This window comes from Equus caballus, chromosome 5, assembly GCF_041296265.1.
Source record: "Equus caballus isolate H_3958 breed thoroughbred chromosome 5, TB-T2T, whole genome shotgun sequence".
Classification (NCBI taxonomy): Eukaryota; Metazoa; Chordata; class Mammalia; order Perissodactyla; family Equidae; genus Equus; species Equus caballus.
This window is the reverse complement of record NC_091688.1, coordinates 7,754,900-7,778,666: the sequence shown is the minus strand read 5'-3', so window position 1 is coordinate 7,778,666 and position 23,767 is coordinate 7,754,900. Positions and strand designations below refer to the sequence as shown.

Below are 23,767 nucleotides of genomic sequence, written 5' to 3'. Positions count from 1 at the left end.
GCGGGCGTGCCCTCGGCGCCCCGCCTCGAGGGCCTTCTCCGAGCTTCCTCCACCTCCCTGGCCGCCCTCCGCGCGCGCCCGGGCCCGACTGGGACCTCGGGAACCACTTGTTGCTGTCCCCGCTAAAGCACAACATAAGCTCAAGGCTGCTGGTCTGCACGCGGCGGCCGCCAGGGCCTCGGCCGGGCGGAGAGCGGCGGGCGGGATCGACTCGCTCGGCGCTCCCCGCCTGGGCCCGCCCCTCAGCCCCTCTGCCCGGGCAGGCCGCCGAGCGCCGAGCGGCTCGATGAGCGGGGGCGCAGCAGCGGCGAGCGGCAGACCCGGCTCCGCGCCCACGGCCCCCTCGCCGCCGTCCTCCCCCGCCTCCCGCTCCGTGCCCCGCCCGCGCAGCGCCGCCCGGCCCGGACCTCCACGGGAGACTCACGTACGCCGCCTGCCCGGTCCCGACGGGGGAGCCGAGGTGAGGAGGAAGAAAGCGGAGACGACGCCCCTGCCCAGCCGCCCCCCAACGTGCGCGTCGGGCTGCGGGCCGGGGAAGGGCCCGAGGGGGAGAGGCCGGGCCGGGGTGCCGGGAGGACTCGGGGATGCGGGGGCGGTCGAGGGGAGGAGGGTGGGAATTCGAGGGCCTCTGGGGAGACGGGAGGCGAGCAGAGGCGGGGAGGGGCAGATTGGAGAAGAGCCCCTCGTGGGAGTGGGTGTCTTGGGGCAGAAGGGACCAGACTTGGGAGCAGATGTCGGGGACGTGGCCTGGAGCAGCAGCCAGGGTGAGGGGGAGCGGAGCCGCTGGCTGGAGGGGTGGATTTGTTTCATCATTTAAAGGCTCGGGAGAAAGAGCGCCAGCCCCGCGGTGTTTATCATGACCAGAAGGTGAGGTGCATCATTACACTTTAACAGGTTTTGTGAATAATAGCTCAGGTTGTGTCCTTCCACGTCACTTATTTCCGTGGAACCGCACCAGCCGGGACTGCTGATGAGAGATGAGGAAGAGGAGTCAGAAAGGGAATGGAGGCTGGGGAAAGGGAAGCGTCTGCCCAGGTTCAAGCTGGGCATTTGTGAAATGAAGTTCTTGGGTTTTCAGTTCGTTTTTTGCGTAAAGCATAAAAGAAGCCAACATTTATTAAACAACTGGTTAGAAGTTTGTTACATTTAAAGCCATTGACTAGAGAATGTCCTGCCTCTTCAAAAAATACATACCTGAAATTGTAAACGTCTGATGATGGCATAAGAAGCATACGGTGATGTGACATGTTTTAAGTGAATAGTGTATTGGTGTTTTATGGGGTTCTGCCCTCAGTGTTGACATGCATCATCAAGGCTCTCTTATTTACATGTATACCCAGACACAAAACACCTGAATTCCTGTGTATTTTTTGCAGGAGAAATCTTAGGTGGAATATGAATAAGTCTAATTCTGAGTATTGTCTTTCTACTAGTTGTTTAGTACAAATATCATCATTTGCCCTGTGGTTCATTAAGCGCGGTTGGTTAATCTGCCTGCTGCTTTGCTGATGGCTTTTCTGTTTGTCAGACACTGATTTCTTGCCTTCAAGAGGCTGACCCTTGGATTATGGGACCTGAATATGGAGTTTGCTCATCATTATACTTGTGGCTTTACTGTGTATTTCATAAAGATGTTATGTAAGTCTGCCTGTTATTTGCTTTGGGATGTTGAGGCAGCCCATTTGTTGGATTTAAAATATAAATAAAACACAGGTATAAGTAAAAGAAAAGCTCCAGTTCTTCAGTTGCTTCCTTTGTCATCTGTTTTTCCATGCATTCTGTAACATTTCTGCATGAATGAATTACTCTGAATCAAAGGAAGGGGAATAAAATGGGCCAGATGTACGTGACAGAAATACTGTGGAATGAAGAACTCTAGAACTGCTATTTAGGTAGCAAGAATTTGGTTTTTGTTACAAGTGGTTAAGTTTCTGGTATGGAAGCATTTCTTATTTAAAAAAATGTTTGTCAATTTGTTTTTATGGAAAGTCAACTTAAAATATTACTTTTATCTATGAAACTGGACTCTGGGCTTTTTTATTCTTTTTTTAGTGTATAATATTAACTAGCAAACTGATGTCTAATTATACTTAAAGATTGTAGAGGTGTTTCTTGTTGCGGTAAGGGAAAGAGGGCTGCTGGGTTGAAAGACCAGGGAAGTGGTGTTTTTAGAAAAAACCTGTGAAGTCTGGTAAGCAACTAATTGAATAAATATTAGAACTGGTCATGCACAGGTACTGGTCGTGCACATACATCTTTGTTTCTGCTATTTCAGTTTTTCTCTTTATTAAGTATTTATCTTTATTAAGCCTTAGTTTTTTCTTAGTTTCTTAGTCCCTGCTTCAAAAGAGTAAAAGAAAATGCATGTTAGGGGCCGGCCCCGTGGCCTAGTGGTTAAGTTCGTGCGCTCTGCTTTCGAGGCCCGGATCTCGAGTTTCTTGGGTGGATCTTGAGTTTCTCCGGTTCGGATCCTGGGCGAAGACCTTGTACCACTCATCAAGCCATGCTCAGGTGGGGTCCCACATGCCACCACTAGAGGGACCCACAACTAAAATAGACAGCTATGTACTGGGGGGCTTTGGAGAGAAGAAGGAAAAATAAAATCTAAAAAAAAATAAAAAGAGAAAGAAAGAAAATGCATGTATGTCACTGAGCACAGTGCCTGCACATAGTAGAACATTCAGTACATCTTAGCTATTCTCATTATTCATCCATCTTCTAGTCCAAAGTCCTGATAACTATTTACGTATGTCAGCTTTTTCTCAAGAAAATTTTGAATATATTGCATACTCAAGCGTTTTCCTGAAAATCACAAGACTCATTAGCATATGAAAGGCTGAGACTTTCTGTAACAAAAAACACTGGCCTTCTTTAACCTAGTGCTGAGCAAACCTCCCTTTTCATGGAGCACCTAAGCGCTATGCTTTAGAAGAGGATGTTATCCTTTACAGAATATTTTTGCATGTATTATCTGATTCGACCATCCTAACTCCATGCAGAAGCCTGGAAATCACTATTTTACAGATGAGGAACTGAATCATTGCTTAAGTAACTAAGAGTGAGAGAACGAGAAGTGTTCTGTGGTCTTCTAACTCCAAGTTAAAATCTTAAAAGCGTTTAATGTCTCATTTTCAGGGGACAACCTCCTATTTGTCCCTTCTCCGGTACAATCTGCTGTTTTATTTTGTAAAAACTTTGTCACTAATTTCCTCCACATGTTCTCTTAAGAAAGTTACATCTATTTTCTCATGGTTTTAGCTGTTTCTTATGCATGGAGGTCAGGGTCATGGCGGGGAGCTAGTGAGAAGGGAGTGGTTGAAGTCAGAGAAGGGAAGGAGGCCCCATCGTCTAGGGCCTTGTATGCTGTTTTAAGTACTTTCGCTTATACCCAAAGTCTCAAATCTAATGAAATTTATTTTCTCTTTAGGGTGGTGAATACTTACTCTGCTGGGAAATAGGAGAGTACTTCTTGAGTGAAAAATATGCCTCCCAAGTTCAAGCGCCACCTAAATGATGACGATGTCACTGGTTCTGTGAAAAGTGAAAGGGTAAGTTCAAACTCTTAAGCTTTAAAAAAGAAAGATTCACAGTGTTTTCATTCCATTTGTAAATCATTTGTTTTAGAAAAATCTAAAGTTTATGGCTATATTCTAATCCTATTTTCTTCATAGTAAATATTAAAAAGTACATTGCCTAGATTGGTGACTCAACTGAATTCTACTTCCATTATTTTGTATTATTGAGGTAATATTGGTTTACAATTGGTTATATAAATTTCATCATATTTCGATTTCTATGCAGACCACTTCATATTCACCACCCAAAGACTAATTAGCATCTGTCACTGTATACATGTGCCCTGTTACCCCTTTTGCTTACCTCCCTCCCCTCTTCCCCTCTGGTAACCACCAATCTAATCTCGATATCTATATGTTTGTTTGTTGTTGTTTTTATCTTCCACTTATGAGTGAGTTCATATGGTATTTGACTTTCTCCAGTCTGACTTATTTAACCTAGCATAATACCCTCAAGGTCTATCCGTGTTGTCAAAAATGGCAAGATTTCGTCTTTTTTTAATGGCTGATTAGTATTCCATCGTGTGTGTATACCACATCTTCTTTACCCTTTCATCCCTTGATGGGCACTTAGGTTGTTTTCAAGTCTTGGCTATTGTGAATAATGCTGCAGTGAACATGGGGGTGCATATCTTTTTGACTTAGTGTTTTTGTGTTCTTTGGATAAATACCCAGAAGTGGAATAGCTGGAATTTTTTGAGGAATCTGCATACCGTTTTCTATAGTGGCTGCACCAATTTACATTCCCACCAGCAGTGTATGAGATTTCCCTTTTCTCCAAATTCTCTCCAACACTTGTTATTTCTTGTGTTGTTTTGTAGCCATTCTGACAGGCCTGAGGTAATATCTCATCTACTTCCATTATTGATCAGATTATACTGATATCTTCTTTCCAGTCTTTCAAAGGGAATTTTATACACATACACAATATCTTATTCAGAACTCTGGAGCCAAATGTTGGAATTCAGAATTTTTCAGATTTTACAGAGGTAGTTAAGTGCATTTTATATAGCAGCCTATTTGGGGTCTGGAGCAGCACTTCCAAACAGATTAATGTTTCTCAGTGAAATGTCTGATTATTCTAACTAAGCATATAAATAAAGTTTATAAATAAATTAGCTAATACCAATTCAGGTCAGATTTTCTTCCAAATGAGTTTTGACTCCAAACTTACAAAAACCTCTTGGTTTTCAGAACTTTTTAGATTTTGGAATTGCACGTAAAGGATTCTGTTCCTGTAATTGTCTTAGAGTCCAGAGTACCTTTTACATTATGTTCATTTCTAGTTTATTCCAGAACGTTTTATGCAGATAGTATAAATCTAGAAATCATATAGCATTTTGGAAGGCAACATTTGATGGGAATGTTGTAGATAGGTTATTTTTAGAATACGTACTCAATAAATATTTATTGAGGGAAGGAATTGTCATTCCTTTTTATCCAGCAACCTAAAGCCCTTCCTCACTTCATCTTACCATTCCTTCATTTACCGATTCATTCAGCAAATATTTGTTGACCACCTACTGTGTGCTAGGCATTGTGCTAAAAGCTGAAGGACGTGGTCTCTGCCCTTACAGAGCTTATGGTCTACTTGACTTCATTACATGCTGCTTTTTTGCGCAACCTCAGAACGTCATATTATCCGCTCTATTCCAACAGCTCATGATTTAGAAGTACCCCTTAGTACAATACAGGAAATGTCTGTCTTCCCTTTGTTCTAACTCTTTATATAGTTTTTTTTTAACATGAAGGAGGGTAGAATCCACCAATAGGCTAATTGCTAGTAAGCTTTTTAAAGTAAGCTTTATGTGTATACTTAAAAATATGAAATATATAGTCTCAGTCAGTTTCAATGCTGAGACTGGAACTATGGCACTTTCTCTTTACATTGTTGGTTGATTACTACCAGTTTATTGTAAAAGGATATTGGACACCAGAATTGAACAAAATTGGCTGTTTAAGTAGGAACTTCCTTTTGAATCTTTATCAGATTGTGAAATGTGATAACTGATTGGTTCTAATAATCTATAAATTACTTTTAAAAACTTTTAAAAGTTTTGTTCTTTACTATTAGACTTTTTTGGTAACAGCTTTGTTGAGATATAATTTACACGTCATACGATTCACTCATTTAAAGTATACAAATCAATGAGTTTTAGTATATTCACAGAATTGTGCAACCATCACCACAGTCAATTTTAAGACATTCCCATCGTTCCAAAAAGAAACTCTTTACCTTTTAGCAGCCATCCCCCATTTTCCTCATCCCTTCAGCCCTAGGCAACCACAGATCTATAGACTTGTCTATTGTGGACATTTTATATACATGGAATTATACCCTATGTTGTCTTTTGTACCTGGCTTCTTTGATTTAGCATAATGTTTTCCAAGTTCACCCATGTCGTAGTATGTATCAGTACCTCATTCCTTAGTATTACTGAATAACATTCCATTATATGGGTATACCACATTTTATTTATCCATTCATCAGTTGTTGGACATTTAGGATTATTTCCATTTTTTAGCTATTGTGAACACTGCTGCTATGAACATTCTAATAAAAGTTCCTGTGTGAACTTATGTTTTCATTTCTCTTGGGTAAATACCTGGAAGTGGAATTGCTGGGTATTATAGTAACTCTTGGTTCAGCCTTTTGAGGAATTGCCAAACTGTTTTCCAAAGTGGCTGCACAATTTTTCTATTCCCACCAGGAATGTGTGGGGGTTCCAGTTTCTCCACATTTCTTCTCACTGGCAGTTTCTCCTTGCATCCAGTTTCTCCTCACCAACACTTGTTATCTGCCTAGTGGGTATGAAGTGGTATCTCATTGTGTCCCATTATCCTTTTTTCTGTTGTTGAGGAAGAGCCCTGAGCTAACATCTGTTAACAATCTTTCTCTTTTTGCTTGAGGAAGATTGTTGCTGAGCTAACATCTGTGCCAGTCTTCCTCTATTTTGTATGTGGAATGCTGCCACAGCACAGCTTGATGAGTGATGTGTAGGTCCACGCCTGGGATCCGAACCTGCAAACCCTAGGCCACTGAAGTGGAGCACGTGAACTTAACCACTATGCCACCACTGGGCCAGCCCCTCCATTATCCTTTTTTGGTATTGTATCATTAGCACTTGTGCTTGTTCAATGAATGGGTGTAGAGACATTGGTTTTCATGTGGTTTCTCATTGTACAGCTATAGTAAATACACTTTATCTTTAGTATCATCCTCCTCTAAGGCAAAGAAACTATCGTAAGTGTAATGATTGTCTGTTACTTGTTAGCTAGAATAGCGTTCAAGAAATATTTGTGAAGGAATTAATGCATTTCCCTGAGTATTAGTGACTTTGAACATCTTTCCATGTGGTCATTGACCGTTCTGTCTTCTCTTGGGAATTGTCTACTCTACTATCTTGAAGATTTTTCTATAATGTGTCTTTTTCTTACTGGTTTGTCAGAGCTCTTTATATAATACAGATACCAGACCTGTGGTGTGAAAGTATGTTGCAGATTTTTTTTCCAATCTGTTGCCTGCTGTTTAACCTTATTTATGATGTCTTATGTTCTTTGTATTTTAAATTTTTATGTAGTCAAATCCATGAGTTTTTTCTTTAAAGCTTCTTGGTTCTATGTTGTGTAGGAATAACTTACCCCCTTAAGAGCTAAATACTTATTTCATATATTTTTAATAAGTGCATTTGTCACATTTTCCTTTAAATACGACTGTGACCATACCCTACAGATTTTGTTCTGTAATATTCCCAGTGTCATTCATTTCTAAATGTCTATTAAACGTCTCTTTACATTTTAATGTGTTAATTAGAAGAGTGTTTTAAAATTTCCTTTTGTTATTTATTTTAATTTCTATTGTGCTATGCCCAAAGAATGCGACCTGTGTTATTTCTAGTTTTTGGAATTTATTAAAATTCTTTTTTGGCTTATCCATTTCTTGGATATTTCAAAATAGAATTTGCTGAGTACAGAGTTCTAGGTTATTTTTTTTGGTCTTCTTGTTTTCTCCATCTCTGAAGGGTATGTTAAATCTTCCCTCTGATTTTGAATGTATCTATTTCTTCTTGTAATTTGAGCAGCTTTTGCTTTATATATTTTGAAACTATAATATTATATATAAACATTCATTGCTGTTAAATCTTCTTGGTGGATTGTGCATTTTGTCACTGTAAAATCTTATTTGATTGTTTAATGATTTTGTCCTAAAATTCCTCTATATTAGTATTGCTAACTCTAACATTCTCTTTGTTAAAATTTGCAGATATATCTTTTCCACCTCTTTTTTTCATCCTTTATTTGATATTTTAGGTGACTTTCTTGTAAACAGATAGTGGCAGGAATTTTTTGAACTCTAATCATGTATGGTTTTTGTTTTTAATAGGAGCATTCAAACTCTTCACATCTATTATGATAACTAGTATATTTAGGCTTTTTCTGCATTAGCCAGGCCCTCAGCTGGCAGTGAATGCTCTTCACTCTGATCTTTAGTTGGCTCTTTGTTATCATTTGGATCTTAGCTTAAGTTTCACCTCTTGAGAGTAATTTTCCATGACAACCTAATCTCATTTAGTCACCCTGTCACTTTCTTTCCCATCACTGTTTCAATTCTCTGCATAGCATTTATCACCATCAGATATTTTTCTATGAGAGCTCAGACCTTGTTTGCTTTGTTCAGAGCTGGGGCTTGGTGCTTAGAACAGTGCCTAGCGTGTAGAGGATGCTCAAACATTTGTTAAATGAATATTAAATACATCTTGTTTTATTTTCTTACTGTTTGTGATATGTTATATACTTATACATAGATATAATAATATTCCTTACGTTTCCCTCTTTTCCCTAACTTCTTTTGCTAGATTGATTATTTTTCCTCATCTTCTCCCCACCCCAGCACTTACTAGGCAGTTAGAAAATTTCTTTCCTTTCTCCTTCTTCCCCTCTGTCTTTTGTTAATCAACTTTCTATTTTAACAGTGATGTTTAAATCTGTGTTCTCTGTCAGTGCACCAGCTACTGTGCCCCGTCCGTTTTCTTACTGTTCGCTCTAGCCGTCTCCCCTCTCCCTGCATTCCGCTCCCCACTGGATGCCGTAGTACTGTGCTTTTACTTCCTCACTTCACTCTCCCACTCACCGCTTCTGGGTTCTGTTAGGAAAGTTTTAGGCTCTTTTAAAGTTTTTCCTTATATTATGCTTTTTGTTTTTCAATAGTTGTAAGTTATAGTTCACAATCACATTATCTTCATCCATTTAGATTTAACACATTTTATCAGATTCATTTATTGTATCACTCTCTGTCTTAAGATCTTTGTTCTGACTTAATTTTCTTTTTGGCTGGTGTAATTCTTTGAGTAATTTCCTCAGGAAAGCTACCTGGATGGTATATTTGTTTCCTACTGCTGCTGTAACAAGTTACCATGAACGTAAAACAACACAAATTGATTACCTTATAGTTCTGACCAGAAGTCCAAATAGGTCTCGGTGGGCTCAAATCAGGGTGCTGGCAGGGCTGCATTCCTTCCGGAGGCTCCAGGGGAGAATCTGTTTCTTTGCCTTTCCCACCTTCTGGAGGCTGCCTGCCCCCTCGGCTCATGCCCCTTCCTCAGTCTTTAAAGCCAGCGGTGTAACGTCTTCCAATCTCGCTTTCTCTGGCACTTCTGCCTCCCTCTTTTAAGCACTTTTGTGATGGTGTTGGGCCCACATGAATAATGACTATCCCACGTTGATCTTCCTATTTCAAGATCCTTAACTTAATCACGTCTGCAGAGCCCCTTTGACCACGCAAGGAAGCATATTCACAGGTTTTAAGGATAAGGATGTGGAAATCTTTGGGGAGCCGTTATTCTGCCTACAAGTTGTATACTGTTTGAGTTGTTGTGTGTGGAAAAGGTCTGGTTTTTGCTCTTCTTTAGCCTGCTTTTGGAACTTTATATCTTCCCCTTTTGGAGCAAGGATGAGACCATCTTCATTTTAAGGAAAGTAGTTGCATCTTATAAGGTAAAAGTATAAAGTTGTTTTTGTTTAGGAAGTTCAAATATGTGTAGGTGGACTGTGCCAATTATTGAGCTCTTGTCTCTCCGCTCCAAACCTAGCTTCTCTACTCTTCTCTTTGCTGCTGGAGTTGAACTCAGCAACTTCATTTCTCCTTTGCGCCCTGGCTCCCCATTCGGTTCTGCCAGTAGAGGCTGGAAGGAAGGGGGAAGAAGGCACTTTCTCCTTCCTCACTGCTGAAGTCCCTTCCTCCCACACCAGCTTCAGTGACCTTTCTACTTTGAGACCCGTCATAGGATTCTGATACTGTCAGCATTTTCTTTGGAAAGTCTGCAAATATGGTTTCATGTCTTTTAGCTTCCAATGCAGCACGTGTAATTACCCTTCCCTCTATTTGGGAGCTTGGAGTTAAGAAATTTCACCAAGTTAGAACTTGTTTCCTTACTCCTCCCTGACAGTTTGTAAGCCCTCTGAATCTGAAAACTCAAGTCTTTCTCTTTTCTTGACAGAGAAATCTTTTGGAAGATGATTCAGATGAAGAAGAGGACTTTTTTCTGTAAGTTTTTTTTTTTTTTTTACAGCTTTACTGGGATATAATTGACATACAATAAAATGCATATCAAGTATACAATATGCATTTCGACATATGGACTGTACACCTGTGAAATCATCACCAAAATCAAATAATAAACATAACCATCACCTCAAAAGTTTCCTCATACCCCTTGGTAATCTGTCCCTCTTTCAGTCCCCAGGCAACCACTGATCTGCTTTCTATCACTATAGTGTGTATTTTCTCGAATTTTTTAATAAATGGAATCATACAATATGCCTCTTTTTTACTGGCTTCATTCACTCTGCGTAATTATTTTGAGATTCATCTGTGCTGTGACGTGTATCAATAATTTGTTTTATTTCTGAGTAGTATTCCATTATATGAATATTCTGCAATTCATGCATTCACTTATTGGTGGATATTTGGGGTGTTTCTAATTTTTAGCTATTATGAATAAAGCTGCTGTAAACATCTGTGTATAGATTCTTGTGTAGATATATGCTTTCATTTCTCTTGGGTAAATCCTTCGGAGTGGAATGGCTGGTGTCTGATTATGGCTGTTTTCCAAAGTGGTGTACCATTTTTATATTCTCATCAGCTTTGTATGAGAGTTCTAGTTGCTCTGCATCCTCATCAACACCACATATGGTCAGTCTCTGAATTTTAGCCATTCTTGTGGGTGTGTAGTGGTATCTCATGATTTTAATTTGCCTTTCCCTAATGACAAATCATGTTCAGTGTCTTTTTGTGTGTGTATTTGCCCTCCTCCTATCTTCTTTGATGAAGTACATGTTAAAATCTTTTGCCCAGTTCTGTTTGTCTTCTTAAGTTGTAAGAATTTTTTACATATTCAAGATACAAGTTTTTTTGTCAGATATGTTTTCAAATATTTCCTCCCAGTAGGTACCTTAATCTTTTCGTTTTCAGAGCAGTATCTTTTGAAGATCAAAGTTTCGGTTTTGATGAAATCAATTTATTACATTTTTTCTTTTTTTTTTTAGCTTGTTTAAGAAATCTTTGCCAAACCCAGGGTCACTAAGGTTTTCTCCTATGTTTTCTTCTAGGAGTTTTGTAGTTTTGGCTTTTACATTTAGCTCTATAATGTAAAGTTAATTTTTACATATGGTTGAGGTAAGGGTGAAGGGTAATTTTTTTCCTTGGCATATGGCTATCCAGTTGTTCTACCCCTGTTTGATGAAAAGATTGTCCTTTCCCCATTGAACTGCTGTGATGCTTTGTCCAGGTTAATCGACCTGATCGATCCTTCGCAGTCATGATTAGAGAGGGCTCTCAGACCGGCCTAGGTTTCTATTTGCCAAGTCAGGAAGGATGACATATTGTTGCAGGAGTTTTCTCCGGAGACTGATGTAGAGGGGTATGCCTGAGAAGAAGCATTTGCCCCCCTCTTTGTTATAATGTTGTGCAGTTTTTTGTAGAGGCCCCCCCCCAAATAAAAACAGTTTATAAAAACTAATTGGCAGCCATGAAGCAATGGACAAAAGAGACTGCAGGATACAAAGCAAATCCAGTAACAGGAAATAGTGTCACTTTTGGCAGGAAGGTCAGATGAAGTGGAAAGATAACTTCCTACGGGTGACAGGATTTCCATAGAGTCACAAGGCTAATTGCTCACAGTGCCAATTATGGTGAGAAGTCTTAAACTAGAGCAATAGCTTCCTGTCAAAAAGGAACTCAATATTGAAAAGAAGGCCAGATGCTTTGGTTAAATTAGGTGACTACCTGAATGTAAGTTAGATACCCTTGTGAGAAACACTAACCCTTCAGGCCAGCAATGTACCATTGGAGGACCACTCCCAAATAATGCTATACATCTTTCAAAGGGCCTGACGGCAAAACCGGCACACTTGTTCAGGATTCATCTTCCACACACTGTGGTTCTAGCTATGTTCTGAAAGGGAGACAAATCAAATAAAGTTCCTGAGATAACTTTTTTTTTTTAAAGATTGGCACCTGAACTTACGTCTGTTGCCAGTCTCTTATTTTTTTCCTCCTTCTCCCCAAAGCCCCCCCAGTTCATAGTTGTATATTCTAGTTGTGAGTGCCTCTGGCTCTGCTGTGTGGGATGCCGCCTCAGTGTGGCATGACCAGTGGTGCCATGTCCACACCCAGGATCCGAACCAGCGAAACCCTGGGCCGCTGAAGCAGAGTGTGTGAACTTAACCATTCGGCCATGGGGCTGGCCCCTGAAATAATTTTTAAAACTTAATCAACACCCATGTTCATAGCAGTGGTATTAACAATAGCCAAAAGGTGCAAGCAACTCAAGTGTCCATCAACAGATGAATGGATAAACAAAATGTGGTATGTATATACAATGGAATATTACTCAGTCTTAAAAAGAAAGGAAATTCTGATACATGCTACAACAATGGATGAACCTTGAAGACGTTATGCCAAGTGAAAGAAGCTGGTCACAAAAGGATAAGTTTTACATGGTTCCACTTTTCATATGAGCTATCTACAGTAGTCAAATTCATAGAGACACAAAGTAGAATGGAGATTGCCAGGGATTGGGAAGAGGGGGGAATGGGGAGTTAGTGTTTAATTGGTCCAGAACCTATTTTCTTTTGAATTTTGTGGTTTATACTTTATTCTCTATCATCAGAAAATGATAATTACTTAAAATATCCCAAAGTGTTTATTTCTGGAATATTAAAGTGGATTGGTCAAAATGATACAACACTTGACTATAATAGAGAAATAATAATTTGAGAAATGTTGATATTTTCGTAGACTCTTGGATTTCGCTTTAGCTATGTTGGTAAGTTTAAGATGAATAATCAAAAGGTATACTTAAAAAATTTTAGTATTTTGAATGGATTTTTCTCTATATCCATCCCTGACAGTCAGCATTTCATTATAGCCTAAATTCAAGGTGAATTGTACTTTTAGTGTTCTGTAGTTGATCTAAAGCTATTCATAGTCACTGGCACTTTAAGTTGTTATGGTATTTCAGAGTTTAGTATATAAACCGTAATTTCTCTGGGAGGTGTAACATTCAGAAGAATTAGGTTAATTGTGGCTAGCACTAAGTACCAGTGAAGCAAAGACATGATTTAGATATCATTCACTTCCAACAATACCAGTGAACTGTGGTTCCTTATGATAAATGATGATCCGTGTTTAGAATTCAGCTTGATTGTGTATGTGTATCTGTGTTCTGTTTTGTTTTGTTTTTATTTATTTTGAGAAAGATTAGTGCTGAGCTAATATCCGCTGCCAATCCTCCTCTTTTTGCTGAGGAAGATTGACCCTCAGCTAACATCCGCTCCCATCTTTTTTTACATGTGGGACACCTGCCACAGCATGGCTTGACAAGTGCTGCACCAATGCACAGGTCCGCACCAGGGATCTGAACCAGCGAACCCTGGGCTGCTGAAGCGGAGTGTGCAAAGTTAACCGCTGCACCATCGGGCCGGCCCCTGTTTTCATTTTTTTAATGCTCTCATTATTAATATGTACTTGGTATTTTGTTTTCAGAAGGGGACCATCTGGACCAAGATTTGGACCTAGAAATGATAAAATTAAGCAGTAAGTCCTGAGATATTCATTTGTTTAAATGATGATCATATTTCTGTGTGGACCAGGGGTTGGCAAACTACAGCCTATGAGCCAAATCTGGCTGCCGCCTGTTTTTGTAAATAAACTTTTATTGGAACACAGCCATGCCTATTTGTTTTCTTATCTTCTGTTGCTGCTTTCAGACTACAGTGGCAGATTCAAGTAGTTGTGACAGAGACCTTATAGCTCACAAAATCTAAACTATCCATTATCTGTGTGGCCCTTTACAGAAAAATTTGCTGAGCCCTGATGTAGACTAAATATAACTGTTGTTGTACAAACCTAGTAATTCTTTTTATTTTCACCAAGCTACCTTTGAATTATAGGTAAGGAAATGCAATTCCTGGTTGTTGATTTTTCTTAACTTGATTACCTTGTAATCCATTTATTTAGCATAATCTCAAGTTCTATTTTGGCTTTAAATCTATGGCTTGATTCCCATTTTCAGAATGATAAAGTAATATGATAGATTTAGTTTTTTGAATACAGTATCTTTTTCATTTACTTCCAGACTTTTTTCATATCTATTACTTGTCCTAATTCATATATTGATGTAGGTTTTATGGCCAATTAATTTTAAGTTTAAAGCTTTTGCTGTATATATTGTTGGTGGTACATGGTGGATAATGCTGTAGTGAATGCATCTCATGTTAGAAGGATATGAGTCCTGACAAGAAGGGAGAAGTAATGGACAGAGCAGATGAAGTATCCCTAGAAACTGAGAGCTCTAAAGACTAACCATGGAAGAGAAATGGAATGGCCCAGGTTCAGGATCTAAGGAGGCATAGTTGCTCTCCTGATTCTGATTCTGGGTGTAGATGGCACATAGTGGGAAGGGTACTGTAATGGGGTATCAAGTTATTGAGATACTTGGGCTTTAGTTAAGTAGCTGTTGGTGTGAAGGAATGTGTTCACACTTAGCTTAATCCTAGCTAAGGGATTCTGAAATACAGGAGCAAGGTACCAACAAATTGGTTTGAGTACTAGATGGGATATTTTTCATTTTCTCTTGCTGCGTAACAGATTACCCTGCATTTAGCAGCTTAAAAACAACACCTATTTATTTTACGTTTTCCATGAGTCAGAGTTCAGTCTCTGTTTAGGTGGGCCTTCTGCACAAGGTCCCACAAACCTAAAATCAAGGTGTCACCAGGGCTGCAATCTTATTTGAAACTCCTGACCAAGCTCAGGTAGTTGTTGACAGAATTCATTTCCTTGCGGCTGTAGAACTCATCTGCTTGCTTCTTCAAGGCCAGCGGGAGAAGGAATCTCTGATTCTGCCAGTAAAGAGACAATGAGCCACTTAGGTTCTGATAGTTTATTACTCACATAGACAGTAAGAGGAAGAGTAGCCAAAGAGGCCAGCTCCCTGGCTTATTGTCCTACACACCAAAAATGTTGATACCAAAACAAAAGGGACCAGTGGCTGCAATATGAGGAGTGGTATACCTGTTACAAAGGAGCCAATTCTAGCCTGCAGCTAAGAGGTTTTATAGTCTACAGATATACCCTGCAGAAAGCCTCCTATGTCATCAGAACCTGGGAAGTGATAAACTGTCTCCTGATAGTCTCCTAGGGGACAAGGGGAGCCTAGTGCTGTGTAGGGCCTAATGAGTCTTTTGAATATGATTTTCCAGCTGAACCGCAAAACCACTGCCAGTTCTACAGAGGGGTCATTGCAGAGTATATATGCATGTTAGTAAGTGCCAAGCACATACACACGAATATGTATATGTACATATTAAATTAGCACAATAACTTTGGTGGTGACAGAATTTAACAGTAAGGGATTGTTGAGTAAGCATAATGGTTCTTACCCTAGAGCTGAAGGCTTGCCAGACTTAGTTAGAAGGTAGTCATTCATCAAAACACACAAATTAAACCTTGTTGGCACAACCTCATGAATGCTTATCTAAGCAGTGTGAGTGCCGAAGATGACGGAGCACAGCCTGCTGCACAGCTTGCCCGTGGACTAATCCCCAGCATTAGTTTAGTTACCAGAAGTGTTAGCACTGGTGAGTTAAATGAAGATGTGTTATCACCACTTGATTTACTGTAACATTTCCAGTACAGGGTATTTCTTGACCGCATGGATCAGCAGCATTGTTGCTTTGTTTGCGTTTGATTGGCATGTTGATAACAGATTAATCCTACAAAAAGTACCCAGCATCACTTTTTAGGGAAGATTTTTTTGGGAAATATTTTCAGTATTCACTTGTCTACATAAAATTTATGATTCTCTTTGCAATGTTTCCTTTGCTTTTAAATTAGATAATAGCATTTTAAATGCCGCTCTAGTGAATTGTAGACATTCTCTGCCAGGGTTAGGAAGTCTCCTGACTATAGTCTTGGTCCAACCCGTTTATAAAGCCCCCAGGGAATGTTCCATGGTATAACAGCAATAGATGTATTTTTATATAGTTCCAAAAATACAAGATAACTTTAAAACTTATTTGTCAACAGTACCTAAAAAGGCCACAAGATGGGGGTAATAAGTATGAAAATAAATATTTTCTTTATAAAATAAGGGATGAATGTATGTGTGTTTCAGAGCATGAATTTTTTTTTGTTAATGGAATAGCACTGACATTCACATGCTAAGTGTTAACAACTGTGCTAAGTGTTTAAAAACACTGTTACATCTAATTCTCACGAGTGAGACATTATCATCTTCATGTTGAAGATGAGAAAAAATGAGACTCAAAGAGGCTTGCACATTGACTTGCAAAGCCACATACAGCGTGAGTGATAAAGCTGGATTGCAAACCCAGGTCTGGGAGAATACGGAGACTGGAATCTCTACTATACCATGCAGCTTCCCTGTTGATAATTAGAGTAGACAGTTCAGAAACACCAGTGCTGTCAGACTCTGAGGAGGATTTAAGACAATGTTGAAAGGTCGTTTCCTCTCTGCATGTTTTTATTTTTTCCTGTGTATCTTCTCTCTTATGTTTTCTTCTACCACGTGACTGTTCTTTAACTGGAAGTTATATCAATCTCCACCTTCTCCTTCACAAACTTGCTTTTCCTTTAAGTTCTTGATTTTCTGTTTCAGTTAATGGCCATCATCTACTACCACTCAGTTGCTCAAATTCTAAATTAGAAGTCCTCTAGCCTTCTCTTACCTTAACTCCTTCACCCACATCCCGTTCATCACTTGGTTCCTGAAATATCCCTGCGTCTTACATATATTCCCTTAGCCCAGAACATTCCCACCATCCACCACCTTCTTTACTCTGCCCAATTCACTCTTAGCCCCCTCAAAACTCAGCACCAAGGTCTTGATGCCATCTCCCGTCCAGGCTGGATTCATCTAGGCTGCATGACTAGTACCACGGGTTTCCTTGCATGATGGCACTTAACACAGGGTAGTATAGTCATAGATACTAGCTTTCCCCCTAGACTCTAATCTTTCTGAAGATCAGGCTCACAACCTTCACATCGGTATCCTCAATGAATAGCGTAATAAGAACTCCTTAATAAATGTTTTTTGACTGAATTAAATATTTAATTCAGATCAGAAAATATTTGTTGAATGCCTGTTTTTTACCCGGCACCTTTCACATGAGCTGAGAAATAAAAAGATGACTGAGACAGTCTCTGCTTTTAAGGCATTTACAGTGTAATAATGAGGATAAAGCCAACATAAAATACAAATAGAAATCAGAGTATTGTAACTGCTATGAAAATGTAAAAGACCATGGGGAAATACGTTATCACTTGTTTTTAAAAAAATTATTCTTCACATTAAAGTAAATAAGTAGATAATTTTCTTCTATAAAAGTTATGTTCTGAGCATGGAAGCATCTTGAAATTTAAAAAACATAATCATGAGATTTTCCATCATTGAGTAAGAGTTATCAGTAGCTGGACTAAAAGTGTTAACACTAGTAGATAATAATATGCAAAGGAGAAAGTAACAATAATTTATTAATCACTTTGTAAAAAAATTAAAATATTAGGTGGTTTCCATTAGTGATAGAGATTCGTTACGTGTGTGTCATGTTGTTGGGGAGATACCCTAGGTTTCTGATAATCTAGTAAGAATTGATGTGGAATTATGTGGGTTCTGTTCTAATTAATCTGCCTGTATCCATGGAGTCTTTTGCCTGTAGGGATTCTGGGACCATAAATATTTCTTTAGCTACTTTGTTTTTCTTTTAAACTCATATGTAGTATAGGTATATTAATAGTCATAATAGCTATAATCTGATAACATGTAGGAGCTGCAGTCCATTTTGTCCATCCCCACCCTGCTGTACCACCTTACTTTAGGCTGTTATTGTCTCTTGCATATGACAAAAAGTAACTACGTGGGAATTTCAAGATTGTTTGTCGATGAGCAGTAGCTCTGCTTCCATTTTAGTTAAAGGGAGACCTCTACATTCATTGCCTTATATCTCTGTCTCAGGGTATGCTTTGCAGGACTTGTGCCTGAATTGTCCACTTCTTCCACAGATATTTATTGAATACATACCTTGCCCCAAGCACTGTTGCAGGTACTGGGGCTACAAAAGTGAGCAGAATAGGCAAGGTCTCTGCATTTGTCAAGCTTACCTTCCAGTGGGGAGAGCAGGAAATAAGCATGTAACTAAATAAATACTTTCACTTAGTGTTAAATGCTGTAAATAGAGTAATGGGATAGAGACAGGCTGTTTCACAACTCTAAAGGTTAATGCACTGCATTCATTGCACAGTCAAACATAAGTTCCATGAGAGCTGGAATTGTCTGTTTTGTTCAGTATTGTTTTTTCAGTGCCTAGAACAGTACATAGTAAGCTCTCATTAGCTATTTATTGAATAAATTGATTAGTGGCTTAAATATTTGTGCCATTGTTCTTATGTGAAATGAACATCTTTAGCTCTCTGCTTATGTGATTAGGAGTTGCAGCAAGACATCTTAGGGATGCAGGGGCTCTTTTGGACAGCAGAGAATTCCGCATGTCCCATCTTGGTTGTGCTTCAGTCGTTTATCCTTTCGTAGAACACTGTGTGGGAGGTACAGAGCTCTAGGAAGCTATGATGACCCTGAAGTCTGTGTACGTCATGCTTTGAACGTGGGAGGGAGGTGACTATCCTCAACATCATAATTGCTGCTTGAATCTGCGAATACTTCTTCTGAACCCACCTCTGTCTAAACGGGCTTTCATTTTGTTTTTAAAGCAAACCTTTTGAAGATATAGCTCAATAATAGGGAAGGGCTAGAACTCCTTTTCGAAATTACGTATGTCCATGCCTCACCCCCACTCACCGGGTTAGTTCGGGGGTAGTTAGAGTAAAGGGTAGAGAGGGGGTGTATATTGTGACAATTTTTAAAAAGCTTCCTAAGTGGTGCTTGATACACTTCCCCAACTGGAAACAACAAGTGCATATCCTTATTTATTTAAAACATATATATACTTAATATTTATATAGTTGCTAGTAATCCAGTGCATTTTAAACAGTTTTTGAGTTATAAAAACCATGAGTTCACTTTATTTCTCCTTTCAAATATTTCACTGACATGGCTTATTTCCTAAATAAGTTTAAGGTATTCTTTTGTCTAATGATCGGAGCAACCAGACCCTTAAAATAATCAAACACTTCTGTGTTTGTGCGCCCTGGAGGTAACTTCTGAATGAAGCAGCAGCTGGGAACCAATTACTGAATTTTGGATTTAGGTTAAGTCTTCATTGAACAGTGTGAAATTTGGTTAGAACAGGCCCTCATCACGTAGCACAAAGGAGGAAATCATATTTTCGTTTTGAAGAACAACAAAAATTTGTCCTCTTTGCTCCCTTGTGGGTGCTTCAAAACCTACTCAGATGTTGCCAGTTGTCTTAAACCCTGTTTGTTTAAGAGGAAACTGATGAGCAGGGGCCAGTGCTCCCCGCAGAGGGTCAGTGTTGTGGCTGTGTCCCTGTGGCACCCCAATAGCCTGTTGAAAAGAAAAGGAAACCAAGGGTTTAGAGGCCAGCTGTTTGACTAAGTTCGGCAGTAGCATTTCGACAGAACATTTAATTTGCAGAAACAGGGCTAAAAATAAACTATCTTTAAGTTAAATATTGCTTTTATTCCTATCATGTTGTCTTTAATCGTCTGAGTACGCAAGCCCACAAAAGGAACAGCATTGCTACAAAGCCTTAAACATTTTATAGTTAAATAAGTCTCTGACAACTTGGTATCTTCATACACGCCTAATGAAAGTTTAAAAATTGTAAAATTCTCAGAAGAAGAATAAATAATTTTTAATCTGTTTTTTTTTAAACTAGTGTTCAGAATCAGGTGGATGAAGTTATTGATGTCATGCAAGAAAATATTACAAAGGTAATTGAAAGAGGGGAGAGACTAGATGAACTACAGGACAAATCAGGTACAGATACTTTGCTTTTCTTGGTATTATTAACCTGTGTTTTGATAGTTTACTTCTATGATTTTTCTAGCCAAAGTTTAGGAGTCTTGACTTAGGAAAATGGTATTCTGTTCTTAACTTTATGATTTTAATGTTTTATCTTTAGCTCCTTTTACTTTGAATCATCTTGTTGTATTATTTCTTTAATTGATGGGTTGAGAATGGAAAATTTTAAAACTCACTGTTGAAGAGTTAGTTATTTTTTCTTTTGTCTTATGTTGCTGTGCTTTGTATTTCTTATGATCTCGAGGAGATGTCTAATCACTTCTTTTCAACGCTTATTTCACACTTATCTGATATTTTCATCTTGTGCTTTCTCTGGTAACTTAGTAATCTTTTTTTACTGACAGATGTTACTCTCTGTCCTTGTAACAGTTCCTGGCACGCATTGGGTGCGCACATACTGTCTAAACCTGATTAATCCTGGATAGACTTGTTTAACCAAAAGACTTATTTAACCACTTTTAAAATCGTATTGTTTTGCTTTAAAATCAGTCACTTTCGGTATCTTCTAAGAATCTAACCTTCTCCGCATGTAAATTTTTTCTATAGATGTGCCAAGTATTTGAATTTTTAAAGAGTATTTTCTTATGAGAATTCATAAGTTTATTTGAAAGCATTCAGGCCCTTGGGAGACTTCTCTTAATCTTGCTGTGAAAATGGATTCAGCAAACTGAGTTGCAGCCATTGTTTGTTTGTTTTGTTTTCTTTTACGGTACAGAATGCCAGAGTTTGTGCATGGAGGAAAGGGAATATTTTGTTTTCATGCTTAAAAGGGGATACATTTTCAGAAGTAGAAATTAATATTTTCTTGTCTTTGTGTGACTAGATAAAAGAATCCTGTTATGTCGTTTAATCCTTCTCTCCATCCTCTATGTGATATAGAAAGCTTATCGGATAATGCAACTGCTTTTAGCAACAGATCCAAACAACTTCGAAGACAAATGTGGTGGCGTGGATGTAAAGTAAGTAAGTCCGAAGACATTGGGCAGGGTGGTCAGCATCTCAAGTGGTAGTCGAAGACGTGAAGAAAAAGGACCTCTAGATGATAAGCTCTGTGACTTCAGGACTACAACTGTCCTGCTTATTATTACATTTTCTGACCCTGGGACATGGTAGGAACTCAGTAAATATTTGTTGAATTAGTTAGTAGCTTTTGGGACAGAAATAATTAAAGGAATCAAGCAGTGCCTAAAAGGATGTTTTCATGGATTTCTTCATAGAAAGTTATCCACATTTTATTAATAATTTAGCTACCTCTAGACTTATCTTGTAAGAAATATTAATTTTTCTTATAATTTGTTAGTACCTTTTTGGAGCAACCTATAGCGTTACATAGAGATATTAAAAAGATAGAATGAAGCTATAGAAAAATATAATTTTCTGTTGAAAGAGGAAAAAAATAAAAGCAGTTTATGTGTTAGAATCCATTATGGCAAATGAGGCTAAGAAAAAAAAATCCCACTATCCTTCATTATTCCAGAGCAATTTTTAACAAGGAAAAATATGAGTATCGTTATATATTAATATAATAATTAATTAATTATTTATATTAATTATATATAATTATTAATATATAATTATATATTAATATATAATAATATATATATAATAATATATAATATATATATATTATATATATATTAATATATTAATATTATATATTAATATATTCCTGAAAAATATTTTGCAGACATGAATTTGCTTCTTAAATCAAAGATGGCTACTATCATTAAACAGAAAATGTTTCTTTTAAGATTTTGTAGCAACTGTCATGTCATGTGAGCAAATCTTTTCTTTTTCCTCTTGGTTCTGTGTATCATTTTTGGCTTTGTTCAAAATCCTAGACCTAAACTCATTGTTTTTAGTCTCTCATTTCCAAGTTTAATAATAACTTTCTAAACTTAACTTTGACATATGCTAAGGGTTTCTTCCAAGAGTTGCCTTGGATTTACTTACTTTTGTCTTTGTACCTTTTGACTCCACCTATTTTCAGAAATAGAACTTAGGAAAGAAATATATTCCATTGCTCCCCTTGTCTAGGATTTAAATTTGCTATTTAAAATTTTTTTTTCTTTAAAGAATAAATTTTCTATTTTTTTTTAATTTTCTATTTCTATAGAAATTTTCTATTCTATAGACTAGATTGGAAGAACAAAAGGACCGTGAGCCGTTCACCTCCTCTCCCCATACTCACACGACCCATTCACGTAGCTACAAAAAGATGACCACGATGTGTGTTTTGCCTAGCTTTTTTTAGTCATCTCTAAAGATTTTCATTTTGTACTTTATGGGGTTCAGATCAGAAGGGATGAGGGGAGAAGGAGGAGATTGACTACAACAGGACCTGAAGGAACTTTCTGGAGTGTTGGAAATGTCTTATATTTGACTGTGATGGTGGTGGTTGACAACTGTATATATTTGTCAAAACCCATCAAAATGAACTTCAAAAGGGTGAATTTTATTCTGTGTAAAGTATATCTCAATAAATCTGACTTAAAAATAAGTAAGTGAACAAAATTATCCAGTGGATGGGGAGGGACAATCACTGACACCTCTCTTAAGTATCTTGGAGGCTCTGAGGCTCTTATATGTTTAACAATAAACAGAGCTTTGTCCATGTCATTTGGAAGAAGAGCGCTTGGACGTGCATGAATACATCACTGCCATTTTGAGTCATAAACATTTCCTGGCCAGAGTGAGAAACCCAAGGAAGATCACTCTATTTACTGAGGTGTTTTAAAATTGATGTTGATATTTCCATTTAAATCTTCTAAATGTTAAGCGTGCAACAAATTAACAGGGCAAATTAATGTGTGTTTTGGGTAAAGTTGAAAAACTACTGTAAAATTCCACATTACTTAAAATGTTTTCAGGTTAAAAAAAGATGCAAAGCTTTCATATATTCTCTGGATCACTTTGTCACTGAAGTACTTTATAGTATAATGTGGACCCAGACACCTACTGAAAATGTGCCTCCTATATTCATCTGATCTGAGTCTGTTTCTACATTTTTTGGTTATCGTAATTAGAATTTTAATAGGCACCTGGTGTCCAAGTTGCAAAGCTTCGTGTGTGCTTTTGGTCACTTTGTTCTTGTCATGAATGTAATGCCACTAAAATGTCACCAGTAGTTCTATTTTAGAAACATTTCATTAGCTACTTCTGGTTGCTATTGGTGATACTCATCAGAATGCTTCATGTGTTTATAATAATTGAGTATCTTTTTTTTCCTGAATGAACAATCTTTAATCAATTATCTGTAAAAAATGTTTCATGAAAACAAGACTTTATTTGAATTCATCAGGAAAATCAAATCAATTTATAATTTATGTATTTTAGGGTTAAATGAAGAATATAACAATTTTATAGAGAGAGACGATGTGAGCTTAAAATATTAAACATGTGACAAAGGACTAATCTTAAGGTTTTTCCTCTCACCTGTGAAACTAACACACAGAATGCTCTTAGGCAAGTTATTTATTAAATGAGGTTATTCATGAGGAATCTAAATTATATTCCTCAAAATGGAGATAAAAATGCCAACAAGAAAGTAAGGGGAGCAAAAACTAACAGAATTCTCATACGCTTTGAGAATACGTGCTATGAAAAAAGACTGCCTTATACCATATATGTTGAACTGTTTGTTTTGGATGCCTATGTTATTCATCATAT

The 23,767-nt window shown here is 38.0% G+C and overlaps 1 protein-coding gene across 6 annotated transcripts in view; it reads left to right on the top strand.

Annotated features, from left to right (window-relative positions):
- VAMP4 (vesicle associated membrane protein 4) overlaps window positions 1–23,767 on the top strand; it is a 30,436-nt gene continuing 6,669 nt past the window's right edge. For 3 of the 6 annotated variants that reach the window (XR_011438990.1, XM_023640546.2, XM_070267666.1), the window contains exons 1-6: window positions 1–460; window positions 3,428–3,548; window positions 10,073–10,119; window positions 13,621–13,671; window positions 19,953–20,053; window positions 20,978–21,057. Coding sequence is in view for 4 of the 6 variants with exons in the window: in XM_023640546.2 (XP_023496314.1) it covers window positions 3,483–3,548; window positions 10,073–10,119; window positions 13,621–13,671; window positions 19,953–20,053; window positions 20,978–21,057 (345 nt within the window). In the remaining 2 variants the exon portion in view is untranslated. Of the gene's footprint in view, window positions 461–608; window positions 868–3,427; window positions 3,549–10,072; window positions 10,120–13,620; window positions 13,672–19,952; window positions 20,054–20,977; window positions 21,058–23,767 lie in introns of those variants that run through there. The other 3 variants (XR_011438992.1, XM_023640547.2, XM_070267667.1) reach the window with 1 other exon arrangement.